This window comes from Muscardinus avellanarius (genome assembly GCF_963383645.1).
Source record: "Muscardinus avellanarius genome assembly, chromosome: 3".
Lineage (NCBI taxonomy): Eukaryota > Metazoa > Chordata > Mammalia > Rodentia > Gliridae > Muscardinus > Muscardinus avellanarius.
Window position 1 is genome coordinate 160406139 of NC_137788.1, and position 20883 is coordinate 160427021.

The following is a 20883-nucleotide window of genomic DNA, read 5'->3' on the forward strand; positions in this document are numbered from 1 at the left end:
GTCTCTGAGACCAGGATGCAGCCTACCATTTTATACCTGATAGCTGGGCTTTGTCCACAGCAATCGGGACTGTGTTATCTCGCCTGGTGGGGGCAGCGGGTTGAACTTGATTCCTGTTAGTCTTATTGTCACATTCAAGTCTAAATAACTCAGTCGGCCAGGCGTGGTGGCACATGCTTGTAATCCCAGTACTTGAGACAGGAGGATCGCAGGTTCGAGGCCAGCCTCAGCTAGCTTAGTGAGGTCCTCCACAACTTAGTGAGGCCATGTTTCAAAATAAAGAATAAAAAATCAGGTTGGAGATATAGATCAGAGGTTGAATGCCCCTGGGTTCAATACCTATTACCGAATAGAAATTATATAAATAAATATAGAACTCTCAGCCTAAAAGAACTCAATAACCACAAAATTTCAGAGAAATATTATATTACTGTCAGAACTTCTGACTTTTGTGGTATATGAAAGGGTGTGTCTTACTATCTATAGCATCTTGGACTTGATAAAACAGTATCTATTGTTCTACCTCTAGGCAGAGAGTAGGATCAAATCAGATCATTATCCCTTTCTTCCATGAAGTATTAACTGTCAGAGACTCTAGATATTTGAACATATAAGCTCTTTACAAGGCTGCCTTAAAATATGGTACATGTAAAGCCAAAGAGAAACCACCAGTAAAATACACTTTTGTTACATAAAACTTAACAGCTCAGTGAAAAGGTAGATGTGTGGGTTCATGGTTCCACTTAAAATTTGACAGAGAATGACAGATATTTTATTCCTCTTTTAGCCTATCAGGTTGACACATATTTATGACCTTTTAATCAATCAGAAAATTAAGCAAGAAACAACAAGCACCTCTTGTTTCTAAGACTTGACCTTTCCTATCACCCCTTACCTGAACACGCTTTCTTTCCAGACTGTCCTTCTGGGTTTGTTGGGATGGGGACGATCAGACCTTAATCCATGCCCATGTTTGCTTACTAAGCATGGGGGCCTGTGTCATGTGAACCTGTGACCACGTGACATGGTAGGACCCGGAGGGGCAGCTGTTGCCAAGAAGGGCCACGCAGGCGGGATGTCAAATGCTGAAGCTCTCAGACCTGGCCAGCCACGTCCTCAGGACAGCATCACCGCCATCTTTCCAAATGCCCACTGTGTGTGTGTGTGTGTGTGTGCGTGCACTGATCTCTTAACACAAGATCTGCCATCGTAAGCATTTCTGGGGTACAGTTCAGAAGCACTAAGTAGCCCTGCGCTACTGGGCAGCCATCATCACCATCCTGTCCAGAATTTCCCATCTTCCTAAACTAAAACTCTGAACCTGGGAAACACTCCCCATTCCCTGGCGAGCACCTACATTCTGTGTGTACAAACTTGCCTTCTTTGGGTACCTTACAGAAAAATGGAACCCTATATTTTTTGTCTTAATTCACTTAGGGTAATGTCTTCAAGATTCATTCCTGTTGTAGCGTGTGTCAGAATGGCCACCACTGTATATATAAAGCACACTCTGCTTGTCCATCCATCCATCGACATTTGGGCTGCTTCTACTTTTGGCTGCTGTGAAAGATGCCGCTTGAACATGGGTGCCTACACATCTGTTTGGGCCCCTCCTCTCAGTCCCTCTGGGTCCTGAGTACCAGAAGTAGGATTGCTGGATCATATGGCAATTCTCTGCTCGATTTTTCGGAGGGGCTGCCACGCTGTTTCCAATGGTGTTGCCCTGCCAAACAGCCTCCGGCTAACCATCACTCTGCCCATCTGCTACAAGCTCACTGTGCTGTAGTCTTGGTACACGCCTCCCCCAGGGCTCACGGTCTGTGAGCTCATCTGTCCAGTCTCCAGACCTCCTCCCACCTTCTTCATATCTTTTCCTATTCCTGAGAGCCCATAGGCGAGGGGTAGAGGAGATGCGGAGGCCCACGTAGCCCCAGGCGGCTCTGGTGGGGTGGTCACTGGCATGGGCTTTGGCACTCAGGGGGAGCCATAGTGTCTGCGGCGATGGTTGGCGGTGTGACCTAGGAAATTATTGCTGCCCATTAGGGGCCCTCCTCAAGGATGGCCAAGGCCAGTCCTCTGGGAGTCTAGTGTTAGGTGCCAGGAAGCGTGAGCTTTAGAGCTGAAGACAGAATGGGTCCAGAAAGGCAGAAAGTTAGAAACCATCCATTTCCCTTTATTTCATTTATTCCATGCCGAGCTTCTTCCTGTGGTTTGAGCTTTTGCTCCTTGAGCTGGGCGGCCTTTCCTCTGTGCAACCCCCTCGGCTGGCTTCCAGTGAGGATGTCAACGAGGCAGGAACAACACAGCCCAGCCGACCCCACCGCGAGCCCTGCCTGCAGCATGTGTCCATGGTCCCCGGGCTGGCGTTCACGTGGCCAAGCTCAGTGGCCCCAGAGCCACATCTGCACGGTGGCCTTAGGTTTCGCTTCACACTTAGGATTCTTAAGCATGCACAGCAAGAACTCAGCACTCCTTTTGGATCACCGAGCTGGTGTGCACCCTGGTCACACCTACCAACTCCATCACTGTATCCGACAGAATGGTACATGTGGCTTCTTTACACTGATGGCTGCCAGATGCTGGTGGCTTTTCGGCTATGTACACCCTTGACTGCCTGGAGGCAGATCTTAAAGTAAACGTAAAGTTCTGAATGAGGATTGGAAAGATCGCATGATCTTGTGAGGTTTTCAGGGTCGGCCAATGAGGAACCACTTCTACAAGTCACCTCAGGTCATTTACGGGATGAGGAAGCTATCAACCATTTTATTATGAGGAAATGCATTTTATTTTAGTTTTTTTTTTGTGTGTTTGTGTGCATCACTGGGGATTGAACCTAGGGGCATTCAATTTCAAACTACATCCCCTAGCCCAATTTTGCTTTCTGTCTTGAAACAGAGTCTCACTAGGTTTCTGAGAGTCTTATGACTTGCTGAGCTTGTCCTCGAACTGGCGATCCTTTTGTCTCAGCCTCCCAAGTACTGGGATACATTTTATTTTTGATTCCAGTAATAAAATCACAGAAATAACTACATGGAAAATATGACCAGAAAATGATACTGAATTTTCTTTTTGGCAGTGCTGGGGATAGACCCCAGGGCTTGCACATGCTAGGGAAGTACTTTACTGCTGAGCTACATGCCCAGTTTGAAGGATTTTTCAAGGACGAAGGAATGAACACGTAGCCTCAAGGCCGCCTCAAATTACTGGAACAGTTCTGACCAATGAGGCTTTCTTGGTTCTCATCACATGCAGGTGCTCACCTTGGGAGTTTATCCCCCAGGACCATCTGCTTTGCCCTGGTTCCTGCTGTACCAGCAGTGAACAGCGGAAGCCATACTGCCTGGGCTGCTGGACAGCCCGGCTCCAATCTCCTAAAACCAGGGAACCAGTGGGTTCCTTCCTCGACCAAGGCTGTACATCTCGAAAGCTCTAAGCAGGCGCTCTTTGGACTGAGCTTGGCTTGGCTTGCCACGCGTAGATTCCCGAGGGAGAGTGAAGAAAACGCAGAGGGAGGCCCTCTGCTTTCACAGGCCCACGGCAAGTCAACTGGGACAATCGGTCATGAAGCAGGGTTTGTTTTCTATTTAGTTCTGACCAAGAAAATTCCTTGCATGTTTCCAATAAGGAATGGAAGAAAACGGAGAGCAGCGAATTGCTAAATTATGCGAATGCAACTTTCCACACAAGTAACTAATTATTAAAAAAAAAATTTTTTTTAGGAGCCTCGGGACACAGAAGCTAACATTGTGGCCTGGAAATTGAAAATATTTAGCTGTTTCTTTGTTAAAGTGGCAGCATTTGAGTGTTATGCTTGTTAGCTGTGCGCAAATCAACATGCAAACACGCATAATTACAAGGATGGACGCGTCCCAAACATTCTTTCTGAATCACTTAAAAACTCATCTGCAACAAAGACTACTGCAAAATGGCCCGCCCGCTCCGTGCCAGTTGGGATGGGGTGTCTAAACTAAAATTTGTTTTTGGCCCCACGATTGTATGTGAAGTTAACTCCTTTTTTTCTTTCTGATTAGCCACACAGTCACAACTCGAGGGTTTTATTTGCTTCTCAATAGTCCAAGCATCACCATTTTTGTTGGCAATTTATGAACTAAAGCTTCTGAGGGAAAGTTCTAGCAACCTACAGCACTATTGTGGGGTGGGTGGTGGCCCGGGAAGGAGGCTCAGAGTCTTGGTCACCCAGCCCAGAGGGCCCTCCAGAGGCAGGGACAGCGGCTCTCAGGAAAGAAGAAAGAGAACAATTCACACACACTGGAGGGAAAAAAGGAGAAGGCAGTCCTGATATGCGTTACCCACAGACGAACCTTGAGGATGTTATGCTAATTGAAGGAAACCGGCCACAGGACGAATGCAAACGGAGAAAAGGGGGACCCCTTATCTAAAATGTTTCTTTTATCCAAAGGGGACCAGAAGTATTCTGGATTTCTGATTTTTGGGGGCATTTGCATAGATTCTATGGATGAGCATTATTAATATGAAAATCTGAAATACAAACTACTTCAAAATTTGTAACTATTTTGTACTAGGGATTGGACCCAGGGGCATTATACCTGCTTGTTTGCTTGCTTGCTCTTTCTTTCTTTCTTTCTTTCTTTCTTTCTTTCTTTCTTTCTTTCTTTCTTTCTTTCCTTCTTTCTCTTTCTTTCTTTCTTTCTTTCTTTCTTTCTTTCTTTCTTTCTTTCTTTTTCTTTCTTTCTTTCTTTCTTTTCAGTACTTGGGATTGAACCCAGGAGCATTCTGCCTTTGGGTACACCCCAGCCCTACTTTTTATTCTTTAGTTTGAAACAGGGTCTCACTAGTTTGCGGAGGGCCTAAGTGGCTGAGGCTGGCTGTGAACCTGCAATCCTCCTGTCTCAGCCTCCCGAGTACTGGGATTACAGCTCTACACCACCACACCCAGCTAAATTAGAAGCTTTTTGAGCACTAATGCCAGCACTACAAAACTTTCAGAGTTTGGATCAGTTTGGATTTCATGTTTTCAGATCACAGATGCTCAACCTGTCATGAAAGATTCCACTTATATAAGGCATGCAGAGTATTCAAAGTCACGGAGACAGAAAAATAACGGTTGTCAGGGGCTGGGGAAGTGTTATGGGATGGATTGTGTAGTATGTTGGAGTTCTAAGCCCCTGTACCTCAGCGTGTGACTATGTTTGGAAAAGAGGTCTTTAAAAGGTAAGTAAGGTAGCTGGGCGTGGTGGTACACACCTGCATTCCCAGTACTCGGAGGCTGAGACAGAAGGATCACAGGTTCGAGGTCAGCCTCAGCAATTTAGTGAGGTCCTCAGTAACTTAGTGAGATCCTGTTTCAAAATAAATACTTAAAATAGGACTAGGGAGTGTAGCTCAGAGGGAGAATGCCCCTGGTTCAATCCCTAGGAACATACACAGACACACACACACACACACACACAATAAATAAATAAATAAATAAATAAATAAATAAATGGTAAATAAGGTAATAAATAGCAGAGTGTGCTGGTACACATCTGTAATCCCAATACTTGGGAGGCTGGGACTGGAGGATGGCAAGTTTGAGGCCAGCCTTGGCAATTTAGCAAGTTCTTCAGCAACCCAGCAATGTTTCAATATATCTAGAAGGCTTGGGGTATAGCTCAGAGGTAAAATGCTCCAGGATTCAAGTCCTAGCATTACACACACACACACACACACACACACACACACACACACACTGTAAATGAGGTTATTTGGGTGTGCCCTAGTAGAATACACCTGTTGTTCTTAGGAGAGGAGGAAATTGGGACACAGACACCCACAGAGGAGGGCCCCTGTGGCCCCGTGTGGACGAGGTGGTCGCCGGCGGGTCAGGAAGGCCTGGGTCCTGCCCTTGGGTCTTGACCTTGACTGAGGCTTCCTAATCCACAGAACTTTAAGTATCTATTGTTAAGTGTAAGCCACCTTCTCGGCAGCCTGAACAGGGGAACACAGGTCGTTAGTGTTGAGTGGTTCAGGTTGGCCCGATGAGAAAATTCTAGAGATGACGTGATGATGGCTGCACTACAATCTATTTAAGGCTGCCTAGCTCTGCACTCAAAAATAGATACAATAGTCTTTTTTTGTTTTGTGCATTATGCCACAATGTCAACATATTTTGTTTTGTTTTTCCAAAAAGTTAAAGAAGAAAGAAAAGTGGTCACTTACTTTGCTTCTAGAGCCAAGGCGATGATGCCGGCCACCATGGGGGCGGAGACCGAGGTGCCCGTGTGACCGTCGGTGCAGCGCTGGCGCAGATCCGTGGTGACCTGGGCGAGAGGGAGGTTTGCAGGCGGGGAAGGCAGACGGCCTCTGCAGCCTACTTCAGCCTCGGCTACCTGCAGAATGTGGCTCTGGGTGCCAGCGACGCCACAGGCCTGCAGGTCAGCTTCGCTCACATATAAAACGCGGACCTGCCGCAGGACCTGGACATTGGGGCGCGGGGAGCAGCTGGGAGCCAGGATCATGGCCTTTCAAGAGCCAGCTCAGCTGGTTCCTCAATACTGCAGAGAAACCGGTGGGGCAAAGTGCAACACAGGGGACCCTGGCCGGTCCTGCTCCTGAGCGCTTCGGCATTGTGCCTCAGCCGCGGAGGCCTGAGAGCCCCTACAAGACCATCTTCCTGAGAGCCCCTACAAGACCGTCTTCCTGAGAGCCCCTACAAGACCGTCTTCCTGAGAGCCCCTACAAGACCGTCTGCCTGAGAGCCCCTACAAGACCGTCTGCCTGAGAGCCCCTACAAGACCGTCTGCCTGAGAGCCCCTACAAGACCGTCTGCCTGAGAGCCCCTACAAGACCGTCTGCCTGAGAGCCCCTACAAGACCGTCTGCCGGAGCCCCTACAAGACCGTCTGCCTGAGAGCCCCTACAAGACCGTCTGCCGGAGCCCCTACAAGACCGTCTGCCGGAGCCCCTACAAGACCGTCTGCCTGAGAGCCCCTACAAGACCGTCTGCCGGAGCCCCTACAAGACCGTCTGCCTGAGAGCCCCTACAAGACCGTCTGCCGGAGCCCCTACAAGACCGTCTGCCGGAGCCCCTACAAGACCATCTGCCGGAGCCCCTACAAGACCGTCTGCCTGAGAGCCCCTACAAGACCGTCTGCTGGAGCCCACCTAAATGACCCCCGACTTCGAGGCAGCTGGAACCAGCCCGGCAGGACACGCCCAGCAGCCTGCCATGGTGTTTCTGCCTCTAAGCCCGAAGAAGACCACACCTCGGGGTCTCTACTTGAACACCTTCTTCAAGGAACAGACGGTAAAGAGTAATGAGCCCACACTCCTGGTTCAATACCAGATAAATCCAGTATGTTCTCAACCTCACTGGACTGCTGAGCAGGACGCTAGGCTGATCTCTGCGGAGCGCTGAGGCTGGCTCCCCAGCTGGGGCGGGAGCTCCAACTAGCCTCCATGGGGTGGGGTATGGATTTAGGACCCTGCCGCTGCTCAGCCTGATCTGGCGATTGAAGTGGGGAGCAGAGGCCAAAGGATCCCTGTGTGTGTGTCCACAGAGATCCAGCTGTTCGGGACAGGAGTCAGACACTCTGTGACCTTTGCCCTCCGTGTGACTCCCATGGGCTTAGCGGGTGGAATTAGGGGGGCTGCCAGGCAGACCTTGAGTCAAGGAGATTATCTGCGGAGATCCAGGCAGGCCTGATAGAATCAGGGGGCCCTAAGCAAGGGAAGGGTGCAGTGGGCATAGCTCTGGGGCAGAGCGCTCGCCTGGCACGCAGGGACCCTGGGTTTGGCCTCAGCCCTGCAGTAGGGGAAAGGTGCGCATCCTGAGGGCAGGACGAGGAGGAGAAGGCCTGGGCCCATCACTGAGAACTGGGGAGACACAGGCCAAGGAAAGTGGGCGGCCTAGAACAAGAATGGCCCTCAACCAGCTGCCCACAGGGAAACAAGGACCTCAGTTCCTCAGCCACAGGGATCTGAATTCTGCTGGCTAAATAAGCAAGGAAGCTGGGCGTGGTGGCACTTGGGAGGCTGAGACGGGAGGATCGCAGGTTCGAAGCCAGCCTCAGCAGCTTCGTGAGATACTATTTCCAAATAAAATATAAAATAGGTCTGGAGGTGTAGACCAGAGGTAGGAGGCCTCTGGGTTCCATCCCCAGTACCAAAAATAAATAAATAAATAAATGAGCGAGAAAACAGATTCTCCCCTGGAGCCCCCAGAAAGGAACATGGCCCTGCCAACCCGGAGAAGCAGACCCAGAAGAGGAGGCTGAGGGACTTCCGACCGACACAACGGCACATAAATTCGTGCTGTTATAAGCCTCTGCGCTTGGGATCATTCGTTACGGCAGAAATGGGAAATAACACCCCCGCCCACACACCAGGCTCCGGGAGCCAACTCGTGCAAGCCTTGAGGAGAACTGTTTCCAGTGGCAGCAACCCAGACCCAGCACGCCTCTCCAGTCACGTTTTAGCTGAGCCGCCGATTCCCAGCGGAGGGGACGGAGCCCGGGTCCCACGTGCATGGGAAGGAGATGTGACGGCCATGTTAACACAGACCAGCCTCCTCCCTGCCTGCCCACAGGGCTAAGGCTCTGTGACCCGAGGAGGGCAGCTGAGGGCCAGGACAAACGGCCCCGCCGGCCACTCCTCCGTCCCCACAACTGGGCGCTTGCACATCCTTGTGCTTGTGCAGTGAATGGAGATCAGCGAGGGGAACTAGGCATGCTGGGTAGGAGGCCGAGCAGCCAGGAGCACGGAGGCTCAGCCCGGCTCCGCAGCCTCAGAGCAGGTGGTCCTGGGAGTGAGCGGCCCCCTCCGCAGTCCCCTTGCTAGGCCTAGAACAGGCTCACGGTCAGTGAACAAGCAGAGCCCATCTTCTGGGCAGAGGCGCTTGCTCTAGGTTTCACTCCTTGGGTCCGGGGTCACATGTCTCAGTGGGGCATCCCTTACGCCAGGTGGATGTTGCTTGACATTTGCTGGACCGGAAGGGAGGGGGCACACGGGACAGTGCTAGGCCTGCCATCAGAGAGCCGCGCAAGTCGCTTGTCCTGTGCAGGATGTCTTGGAGGACTCAAAGCAGAAACCCAGCTCTGGGGAGCGGTGGAGAAAAGCCGTCCATGCCATGGGAGCTGAGGCAAGGACCACAGCCCCACTGCTCACAGGCCCCCTTCGCTCTTATTCCAGCTACAGCCATCTAACCGCACGTCATTGCTCAGAGAAGAGAATTGTCTGCTTTTAACAAAAGGAACTATCAGCTATGTGTACAAGTGTGAAAATACTAGTGTCAATCTCAGTACTCTGTGTGGGGGAGCGGGAGAAGGGGAGGCAGTAGGGAGGGGTCCCCGGTGCCGGCATGTGTGTGTCACTGTCAACAGGATTATTTATTTATTTATTTATTTATTTATTTTGGTGGTACTGGGGTTCCTGGAAACCCTTCTCTGGGCTACACTCCCAGACCTATTTTATATTTTTATTTGGAAACAGGGTCTCTTAAGCCAGCGCAGCTGGCTTCGAACCTGCAGGATCCTACTGTCTCCGCCTCCCAAGCTCGGGGATTACAACCATGCGCCACCACGCCCATCACTGTCAATAGGATTTATATTATGTGGTGAGACTATAATGCACCAATAAAAACATATTTTAAGAAAAGGAATTAAAGCCAGGCGTGGTGACGTACGCTTGTAATCCCAGCATTTGTGAGGCTGAGACAGGAGGATCGCTGTTCGTTCGGGGAGAGCCTTAGCTACTTAGCGAGGCCCTTTGCAACTCAGTGAGGCCCTGTTTCAAAATAAAGAATCAAAAACAGGGCTGGGGGTGTTGCTTAGAGGTAGAATGCCCCTGGCTTCCATCCCCAGTACCACACAAAAAATAAATAAATAAAAATAATTTTAAAAGGAATTCAAGCTGGGTGTGGTGTGTACCTCTATAATCACAACACTCTGGAGGGAGGCGGAGACAGAAGGAACACGGGTTCAAGGCCAGCCTCAGCCTTATGACAAGATCCCAGCCACCTAGCAAGACTCTGTTTTAAAAAAGAGTGCTAAGGGGCCGGGTGTGGTGGCGCACCCTTGTAATCCCCAGGCTTGGGAGGCAGAGACAGGAGGGTTGCTCAAGTTTGAAGCCAGCCTCGCTGGCTTAAGAGACCCTGTTTCCAAATAAAAATATAAAATAGGTCTGGGAGTGTAGCCTGGAGGTAGAAGGGTTTCCAGGAACCTCAGTACCACCAAAAAAAAAAAAAAAAAAAAAAAAGTGCTAGGGTGGACTGCTCTTGGGTTGAGTGGTAGCTCACGTGAGCACACTCATGCTCATATAAGTGCGTGCACGCACACACACACACACACAAACACACACCCACATACACACAATGGCACGATTAAGTAAGCAAACCAAGCCGCACGCCCTGCCTTAAATGACACCATTTTCCTAGCCACACCGCCCAGGGTACAAAGTATTCGATAACTTGAGCCTCAACTTGGGCCTACCCGGCCAGCAGGCCTTTGTCGGGTTTTGACCAAACATCTGTTTAGTGAGACCCCAGCAAGTCCAGGCACAAGCGAGCCCAGTGCCTCCATGATGAGGACATCACTCGGGCCCTCGGCGGCCCATCTCACGGGCCAGCACCCCAGCCGAAAGGGCGAGCGGCAATTTAGAGGAAACCTCCCGGGTCAGCCCGGGCTGCGCAGGCTGGCGGGAGGGGAAGGCGCTGACCTCCCCTTGGTGCAGAGCGAAGCGGGGAGCAGGAGCCTGCGTGCTTCCATGGGGGAGGAAGGGGGTGAAAATAAATTGCAAATGATTTCGGAAGATGTAGCTAAGTGGCAGGAGAGGTGAAGAGATGCCATGAGCTTTACAAGTGAAACCATGCCTGGCCAGCTCCACGGACTCATTTGAAAAACGTCTACAAACTAACTGAATGACTGCATTTGAACCCTGCGTTCATCTGGACTAGGAATCCTCCCTTCCTCCGCTTCTTTTTTTTACGTAGAAAAGTATGTAGGGAAGGACAAAACACAAATTCCACCCGTATACTAAAAGAGTAACTGTTTCAAAGATAAATTAGGGGTTGAGGGTATAACTCAGTGGTAGAGTGCTCACACAAGGTCCTGAGTTCAGTCCCTGGTCACTAACACACACACACACACACACACACACACACACACACACACAGTAAAAGACAAATCCCAAATCCCACTCATGTTGACTTAAGTGAGCAGAACAGACAGAAGCCATTGCTCCACTTCAAAGAGTTTACGATGCGTCCTTTGGCAGCCGCGGATGCCTAGAAGAACACTCGTGCCTTCCGAGCGTTTGGGCAGGAAACCAAGACTTTCTCTCACTCAATCTAACACGTCAGAATCGGTCAATTGGATTCCAGAGTGACGCGACCACAGGATTTGAGAGAGCTAAAAGGGGACATGGTGAGGACGAAGCCCATTCTTAGATGGTATTTTTAAATCACTAAAGCCAGGGAGGGTTTCAGCTGGTATTTCTGGGCACAGATGGGAGAGGCCGGAGCCGAGACCAGCTGCCGGGGGCTGGGGCCGACCTTGTGGTTCACTGAGGGCTGAGGCTGGGATCCTGGGATCCCGCACGATCTGGCCTGGATCTAGCTCACCTTTAGGGACAAGGAAGTCCTCCCCAGAGGGTGGAGGCACATGCTAGGAAGCTTCCCCCTCGCAGGAGAACTTACGATTTTGCGCTCGTAGAAGGCCCCGCTGCTGTAGGTGGTGGCCAGGGTGGAGGCGCACTCCTCCAGGTACCAGGGCTTGTGGCCGTTCTCTGTGGTGCTGCTCACTGAGATGGTGTAGATGCTGTTGGTGTACCCATCACAAGAGCAGTAGTCCCCCTCTCGCCCGCCGTTCCCTGAGGCCCAGACGAAGATGGAGCCCAGGCCCTGCCGTCCCTAGATGGAAGCAAGAAGAATATGGTGTCAGCCAGAACCCCGCGGGTGCAGGTCTCACCTCCAGCCTGGAGTCCCACCTTCTCTATGTTCCTCCAGAGGGCTCAGAGGGATGCACTGAGACCCTCCAGGCGCCACCAAAAGGGCTCTGTTTGGATTTAATGGGGCAACAGCTTTAAGATTTCAAACTCCCAGAACCCTATGGGGCAAGAAGGGCCAGAAAGAATCTTCTGTTGTTCCCAAGAAAATGCCCTAACACGAACTGCTCCGCTTCAGAGCGATGCCTCGAATTTCCATTACGGTAGTCAGGAATCAGAGACCTGGCAGGACCTGATCCTGCCAGATCATAGAGGGTGGTGGGATTTGTAACTTGATATTTCCTGGCTTGAAGGAGTTAGTCTTGTGGGGGAGAGAAGGAATTTTCCTGAAGACATAGCCAAAGAGGTGCCCTTCTTGGAGAGCGAGCTACTTTTGCAATGTAGGATGAGCCATGAATCCTGGGTGAAGACTGAATAGGTCAGAATGCTGGCGGCAGCTTGCAGGTGCCCTGTTAAGAGTCCCTGCGGTCCCTGTGTGTGAGTGTTGGAGTGCTCGCATGCGCCCGCTCTCTCTCTCTCTCTCTCTCTCTCTCTCTCTCTCTCTCTCTCTCTCTCTCTGGTACTGGGGATGGAACCCAGGGGCATTCTACCTCCAAGCTACATGCCCAGCCCTATTTTGTATTCTTTATTTTGCAACGGTATCTCACTGAGTTGCAAAGGGCCTCACTAAGTAGCTGAGGCTGTCCAGCAAACTGAAACCCTCCTGTCTCAACCTCCTGAATGCTAGGATTGCAGGTGTGCACCACCACGCCCAGCTCTGTGTAAGGTTTCTATTGTTAAGAACTCTTGTACGAGCAAGCCTGTGAAAGACAGTGGCTGTTCAGGGCAGGTCACTCCAGCTATGTAATGCCCCACAGCCACAGGACCAATGACGTCTGACCAAACCAAGCACCATTCCAGCCCGAAACCCTAACTAACAATGAGCTAATAGAAAACCGGACCGACTGACTCAGTCCCAAAGCTCAACCTGTTGGTGGCACGCAGCCCGCCCAGACGGTGGTACCAACATCCATCTCTTCAGGACACTGGACCCATACACCAGGCCGGTGTCTTTTACATCCTTACCGAGGACCCACTTTTTCAAAATCAGGGAGGAAAGGGACACACATGCAGAATGAGAGTTCAATTTAAAGCTAACTTTTTTTTTTTTTTTTTTTGCAGTACTGGGGGTGGAACCCAGGACATCATACCTCCAAGATACACCCCCACCCTATTTTTCTTTTTTTTTTGTTGTTGGTACTGGGGTTCCTGGAAGCCCTTCTACCTCTGGGTTACACTCCCAGACCCATTTTTTATATTTTTATTTGGAAACAGGGTCTCTTAAGCCAGCGCGGCTGGCTTCAAACCTGCGCGATCCTCCTGTCTCCGCCTCCCAAGCCCGAGGATTACAAGTGTGCGCCACCACGCCCGGCCTATTTTTCATTCTTTATTTTGAAACAGGAACTCACTGAGTTGCAAAGGGCCTCACTAAGTAGCTGAGTCTGTCTGCGAACTGCGATCCTCCTGTCTCAGCCTCCCAAAAGCTGGGATTACAAGCTATCACACCCAGCCCTTAAAGATAATTTTCAATCAAATCCTGAAACCCTCACAGGGCCGACTCGCAGCCCTGTGCAGAGTGGATGCAAATAGACTTCAAGCCCTCCCTTTGCAGAGCAGACCACCACTACGTAGGCTAAGGGGGCTCCAGTTCCACTCTCGGGCTCCCAACAGAGCCCACAGGAAGAAGCCTTGAGCTCACCAGCCCGGCGGGCGGCTCCAAACATCTCCATCCGCTCTGCTCTCTGCATCTCTGAGGGGGGCTTGTCCCAGTGGTCGAGAGCTCACCAAAAAGGTTGCTCGTGTTTAGCAGAAAGCTCAACTTTGTGGGAGAAAGGCACCAAGTACAAAGGAGGTGGGCGTGGCCCTGTGATTACAGCCATGTGCCGCACAGGGGAGCTTGGATCACCGCACACCACATGCAGGCCTGGGTAATATCACAGAGCCGGCAGCAGAGGCGGTGCCCCGTCCAGCTTCGCCTGAGCACCCCGTTAAGTTCACACGATGACGAGCACCTCACAATGCTCTTCTCGGGCCGTGTCCCCATCATTAAGCAAAGCAGGGCTATAATTACCCGCTGGAAAAGATTAATCAGAAGCCAGTTTAAAGCAACAAGAATCCAAATGAAAAGGCACTTAACCCCTTGGAACCTATTTTTATTCCGTATGAGGGTCTTCCCTACGACACCGTGACTCTCAACTCTTCACCCCGCTGAGAACTACTAATGACATGTGTCCCGTTTGCAAAGTGGAGCAGCAGCCTTACTGTTCCAGCAGCAGAGAACAGCACCAAGTGGTGCTCCCCAAGCCTGCACGTGTGTGCACTGAGGTCTCTTTCCCAGGAACCCTGGGAGCCCAGTTACGGTGCAGACTGGGAGCCGGCAGGTCTGGGGTTGGGTGGCAGTCAGCTTTCCGACACTGTCACAAATGCCTGGGAGAATCAACTTAATGAGGAGGAAAGGTTTGTTTGCGCTCAGGTCCAAACAATAGCTGGTCTTTCCCCTGGGCATCATGCATTTACTCACTGCTAGACCAACCCCATCTCACAGATCAACAGCCTCTTTCTCTTCTTAAGATGATTTTGGAAAGAGGCCAGGTGAAGGAGGCAGAGAGATACCCAGATCTGAGGTGGAAAGAGATATCTTGGCTGCCCCTGCGGATTCTGTGTTAGCATGTCAGGACTCCCACAGGCAGGGGGTTACAGGGGATTTTTTTTTTTTTTTTTTTTTGGTGGTACTGGAGTTCCTGGAAACCCTTCTACCTCTGGGTTATACTTCCAGACCTATTTTATATTTTTTTTTATTTGGAAACAGCTGGCTTTGAACCTGCGCGATCCTCCTGTCTCTGCCTCCCAAGGGTGGGGATTACAAGTGTGCACCACCACGCCCGGCAGAGGGGATGTTTTGACCCTAGCATCACAACTTAGGAAGATCACAACTCCAACCTGCTCCCATGATATTTCCGTGTCTTCCCTGGGGAGTGGAGACTTTAGCCATGAGCTCAGAAGCACCACTCCTGAGGGCTAGCCAAGACTGGCCATCTGGCAAGGCCAGTGTTTTTTAGCCAGAGTGAAGCTGAACCTCCCTTTCTGACCAACAGGCCACGTGAGGAGTGAGGCTTCGTAAGGACGGACATAGCTCAGACCTGGTGCCACGCTCTGGCTCCTAAAGTCTCCTACTAGCAGACCACATCATCTACCAAGGATGAAGTCAGATTCTGCAGAAAGAGACCACAGGTGACAAATGGGGCCGCACAGAGGAAAAACAGATGGGGAAATGCGGTTGGGTTTGAGATCATCCAATTTCTGGGAGGAATTTCCGTGACAGCTTTAGACAGCTGTGATTTAAGGCTCCCTATATGACATATTGTTACTTCAGACTGACTAAAAAAAAAAAAATTAAATGACCTCAGTATTTTAAGGAACCGTGACAAGAACGAGGGGGAGCCACGTGGTCCCCTCCGCAAATCCCTGCTTCCCTTGACAGCTTGACAGGGCGACTGCTCAGAATCCAGAATGCAGAGGTCCCCCATTGGCAACCCCATCTTTTTGAAGTCCTGCGAGGGCTCCATCTAATTGATCCTAAGCAGGCAATCCAAACAGTCCCTTATAAACCAAGCAATCCCTTAAAAACCGTCGTTACCCACCCTGGAAACGGGGCACCTCCCCCTGCGCGCGCACATCCTTAGAAACCATCTCGTGGAAGAGCCAGATGTTCCTCAGGAACAGCATTCAAAGTGATATGTTTCCTGCAGAAGACGCAATCGTTAACTGAAGTCACCCTCTCTGAAGCTGAAGTGCAGCTTAATTTTGGGGATGTTTCGCTTGTCATCAAGTCTGAGATCCAAGTGAACTGGTGGGTGGGAGCGAGGGGTTGAGTCATGGAAAGATAGGATTTATTTACTCAGCGGTCCCTCGCGGGCGGCGGATCTTCCTGCCTGGATCTGCCTGCAAGCATCCGGGAGGGCACGTGGCCCAGCACCCTGCCCGGCTCAGGGGCTCCGCAGGCCCAAAGAAGCCCCCTGTGTGTCTTCCTGGAGTCTGGGAGACAGGAGAAGCTGTCAAGCGTCCCAAGCCTGATTATGAGGTCGCGCTGCCCCTCTGCCTTTAATTTCTTCTTTCCAAATGAGAACTAAGCTCCAAGACACAGGAGAATGGACACAGCCACGCTTGGTCCCTGGACTCTCAGCTATTCAAGCCCTAAGCAGTCCTGGGGGAGGGGGCGGTGGAAGAGGAAACTTTGGCTCACACCTGGAGCCAGTAGCCCATCCCTTGCAGGAGGTACCCACCAGGCGCAGGAGACAGAGACCAGGTGCACACCCCAAACCTAGGAAGCGTAAGGGAAGGGGGAACTCCAGGCTTCCCGCATGGTGGGAGGCTTTCTAAGAGAAAAAAATTCACCCCCCACCAGGAATAAAATTAAAAGCTACCCAACATCCAGTGAACATCCAGAAAAGAAATGAAATCACATTATTCAGAAAAAGGAAATCATGAACAGAGTTAAAAAAAAAAAAAAGATTTTCTCTCTTGTGGGGTAGGATTGGGAGCAGGCAATAAACAAAGGCTGTTTTTCAAAGTAACCCCTGGTGCAATTTGATTTACTTATTAACTATTTATTAGCTATATTTTAATCATGGTGCGTGGATTGCAATGCCATAAGAACCTTTAAAAATGTTTTCAGTTATATAAATAATAAAATGGGCCCGACTCCCCCACAGCGCCCCCCTCCGCTGTCCCCCAGGAAGTCTGAGGTCTGATTTCCAGCGGAGGGCCCCACCCCACAGGCACTCAAGGGCCACATGTCCTTCTCCAGGCTGGGGCTTACTGGGCCACCCAGGGCCTCCTGGATGACTGGTCATGCTCCATCTGTGGCTCCAAGAAGCTGTTCTCACCCAGGGATCTGTCTCCCCACTGGCTTATACAAACTGCTTCATCTCCAACCACCCTTCCCCTCCCATCCTTCCTGGCACTAAGGATCCAGAATGGGCCATGGGAGTGGCTGGGGTGGGAGTGGGGCTCCTGGGAGGAGCCTGCCTGCCTCGCAGTTATGCTGCAGACCAGGCCCAGTCAGTGCCTGGCTGTTGCCCTGCTTTACCCCTGATGAGGTCTACCCAGGAATCTTACGTGCAAGCGGGGCACGGTGATGCACACCTGTAATCCTAGTACTTGGGAGGCTGAGCCAGGAAGATTGCAGGTTCAAGGCCAGCCTCAGCAACCTAGCAAGGTCCTCAGTAACTTAGTGAGATCTAGTTTTAAAATTAAAAAATCAAAAGGGCTGGGGATGTGGCTCAGAGGCAGAATGCCCCTAGGTTCATTCTTGGTACCATAAAAACAAACAAGCCGGATGTGGTGGCTAAGACAGGAGGCTCTGGGTTCGCGGCCAGCCTCAGCACTTAGTGTGGCCCTCTGCAACTTAGTGAGACCCTTTTGCAAAATAAAGAATAAAAAATTGGGCTGGGGGTGTAGCTCGGAGGTAGAATGCCCCTGTGTTCAATCCCCAGCACCACACAAATAAGAAAGAGAAGAATGGAGGAAAGGAGAGAGAGAGAGAGAGAGAGAGAGAGAGAGAGAGAGAGAGAGAGAGAGAGAGAGAGAAGGAAGGAAGGAAGGAAAGAAAGAAAGAAAAAAGAGAGAGAAATTCTGTGTGCTGGCAAGAACGAGGGGTGCATGCAGGTGTACCTCTGCTACCCTGGCACACACATGCGGACAGCTCTGTAGCTGGGGACTGCTGTGGACAGGTGGCCCAGGACCCTTTCCAACATGCGCAGTCTGGGTACCAGGCCGGTGACCTGCCGTGATGCCTCCTGGCCCCCTGAGACAGGCAGAGCCCAAGGCGGCAGGGCAAGGTGGGCACATGCCGGGCGGGCTCTCCCTGGACCGTGCAGGGCCTTCCCCTGGAGTTGACAGACATCCTCCCTGAGCCCTGAGTGACTCCTCCCTGCTCTAGCTGGCATTCCAGGGCCTTGCCAGCCCTGATTTGGGGCTGTGGCTGGTATCACTCTGATATTTAACCACTAAGAGCATTACTGTCGCCCCGCCTCATGAGCGCCCCCGTGTCCCTGGGTAACTCACACCTTTTTAATGCCATACTCAAAAGCTTGTTTAGCCAGTCGGCCGGGCCCGTCCACCGTCTTCCCGTCGTCGTCCGGCCCCCAGCTGGCGCTGTAAATGTCAATGTAGTTGGGTTTGATGCCCAGGGACTTGGCTTCCACGACATCTGTCACGTCGCCGTCCAGCATGCGGATGCCTGCAATCACACGGAGGAGACTCGTGTCAGTACCTGTGACCGAGCCCGCGGCGGGGGCCACCCAGGGCCCGAGAGGCCAGCCAGGCGGGGAGCTCCACAGTGCAGATGGGGACGCCGCGTCATGGAGCTCCCGGAAGGAGCTCTTCTCATGTCGCCTGGACTGCTCCTGCCTCCTCTCTGTGCTGGCCGATGGAAAAGAATTCAGATGACGCCTCAGGCCACGCTGAAAGTGCTCCCTGTCCTTGGTGGCAACACAGGAGAGCCAGCTACTTCCAAAACAGGATGCCGAGCGTTTCCCCGTACCACGATGTCACGCTGCCAGCTAAAGCGGCACATTTCTGTAACGGAGCGCTTGGGGCCCTTTTCGACGTTCCCATCTGTTCACCGTTTATGTTTATTTCTCTCTTCCTTTATGAGTCCATCCCTGATGAATCACACAGTGAGCTTGTATCCTGGAAGGCAGGAGTCCGTGCCTATCATGGTGGGGGCTTGGATTTCACTGGTCAATTTGGGTTCAGGTTCCAGGCTCCCAGGAGGGGGCCTTAAAGGATGGGGGAGCAGCATTCTTAAGCACATTCAAAGATTAAGGGGAAGAGGGGCTTCAACAAGCCTCTCCCCACACCTGTGCTGCCCCAGCCAGGTCCCTGCCCCTGCCCAGCATTCGCCCCTACTCCTCTGCACCACCAATTGAATCCCTCCCCCAGGGGAGGTGGGCGATGCCCGGCAGGAGTCTGGGAAGCAGTGGGTGATGGCAGTCACCGGCACATCCTTTCTGGATACTGGGAAATACTTCTTTGAGGCTCAGAAAACCCCACCACCGCTCCCAGAGGCCCCTGGAGCACCCGTGCCCTGGAGCCAGCTGTGTGAGTGCACCCACCCTGCCCTTCGTCAAAACAAACCCTGCCTCTTAGAGCTACTTAAGATATAATGGGAAAAGGAGCCTTTTCTGATGGTAAGAATAATATACGCTCTTTGGATGAAAGTTTGGGAAATAGAGAAATAACCAATGATAATATTTTGGTTACTTTCTGCTAATATTTTTCTTTGCCTGCAGCATAGACTTTCTGTTTAAATCCTTACATTTCTTTAAACTGAATTTGATATGGATCATTTCCCTGTGTTGTTCGTGACTCTTTCAAGGCATGCTGTTAATGACTGAAGCACCTTCTCTCTTTCCCTCCCTCCCCACAGGCACCCAGCCCAGGCTGCCTTCCTGCTGGGGCTCAGGCTCACCAAGCAGGGCTCCTCCAACCTCACTGGTACTGTTCCTGTATCTCAGAGTGTGCTGAAACATAGTGGGATTTCAAAAGCAGAAACTCTAATGTAGCCGGGCGTGGAGGCGCACACTTGTAATCCCCGTGCCTGGGAGGCGGAGACAGGAGGATCGCGCAGGTTTGAAGCCAGCCTCAGCTGCTTAGTGAGGCTCTCAGCAACTTTGTGAGACCCTGTTTCCAAATAAAGTATAAAATAGGTCTGGGAGTAGAGCCCAGAGGTAGAAAAGCCTCTGGGTTCCACCCCAGTACCACACACAAAAAAAGAAACTTTGAATGTAATTGACCTTAAAAAAATAGAGCCAGCCCTCTGTATCCGTGGATTCTGCAGCTTCAACCAAATTGTAGATGAAAATATTTGGAGGAGCCCAAGGCATGGTGGTGCACACTTGCAATCCCAGCATTTGGGAGGCTAAGACGGGAGGATTGTGGTTCGTGACCAGCCTCAGCTACTTAGTGAGGCCCTTTGCAACTTACTGAGACCCTGTTTTAAAATAAAGAATAAAAAATAGGGCCAGGAGTGTAGCTTAGAGGTAGAATACCCTAGGTTCCATTCCCAGTACTGAAAAAACAAAAATTGGGAGGAAAAAAAGCTGTATCTGTACCCAAAATGGACAGATTCATTTTTCTTGTCATTATTTCTTAATACAATGATGTTCATAGCATTTATACTGTACTAGAGATATTATAAACCATCTAGAGATGATTTAAAGTATGAGAGAATGTGTGTAGGCTCTGCACTAGTTCCATATCATTTTATATAAGAGACTTAAGCATCCGAGGACTTTGGTATCCACGGGGTGGGGGTGGGGTGTCCTGAAAACATTTCCTTGTGGGTTCTGAGAGGTAACTTGAGTGACTTTTCCCCAGGGTTAAAAGAGATGGTACAGGGCTCAAGCAGAGAGTCATAGAAAAGAGATTCTGGAAGAAGAACCCTTGCGGGTGTTCAGGCCAAGCACTCTATGTGAATTAGGTCCCACTGTCATACTCACTTAAATTGAAACTGGGTGCACCCTGCTGACACTTCTGATGGGTCACTGATCAACAGAGATCCCTAACATATACATCTCAAATTTTCCCTTTCTTTCTTTCTTTCTTTCTTTCTTTCTTTCTTTCTTTCTTTCTTTCTTTCTTTCTTTCGGTGGTACTGGGGTTCCTGGAAGCCCTGCTACCTCTGGGCTACACTCCCAGACCTATTTTTACATTTTTATTTGGAAACAGGGTCTCTTAAGCCAGTGCGCGCAGCTGGCTTCGAACCTGCGCGATCCTCCTGTCTCTGCCTCCCAAGCGCGGGGATTGCAAGCGTGCGCCACCACGCCCGGCTCCCAGACCTATTTTTATATTTTTATTTGGAAACAGGGTCTCTTAAGCC

General features: G+C 50.9%; 1 protein-coding gene across 1 annotated transcript in view; it reads right to left on the minus strand.

Annotated features, from left to right (window-relative positions):
* PCSK6 (proprotein convertase subtilisin/kexin type 6) overlaps positions 1-20883 on the minus strand; it is a gene marked incomplete at both ends in the record, with an annotated part of 187514 nt that overhangs the window by 74665 nt on the left and 91966 nt on the right. The window contains 3 exons of the mRNA XM_080691856.1: positions 6181-6281; positions 11653-11865; positions 18068-18240. Of these exons, the coding sequence (XP_080547982.1) occupies positions 6181-6281; positions 11653-11865; positions 18068-18240 (487 nt within the window). The remainder of the gene's footprint in view (positions 1-6180; positions 6282-11652; positions 11866-18067; positions 18241-20883) is intronic.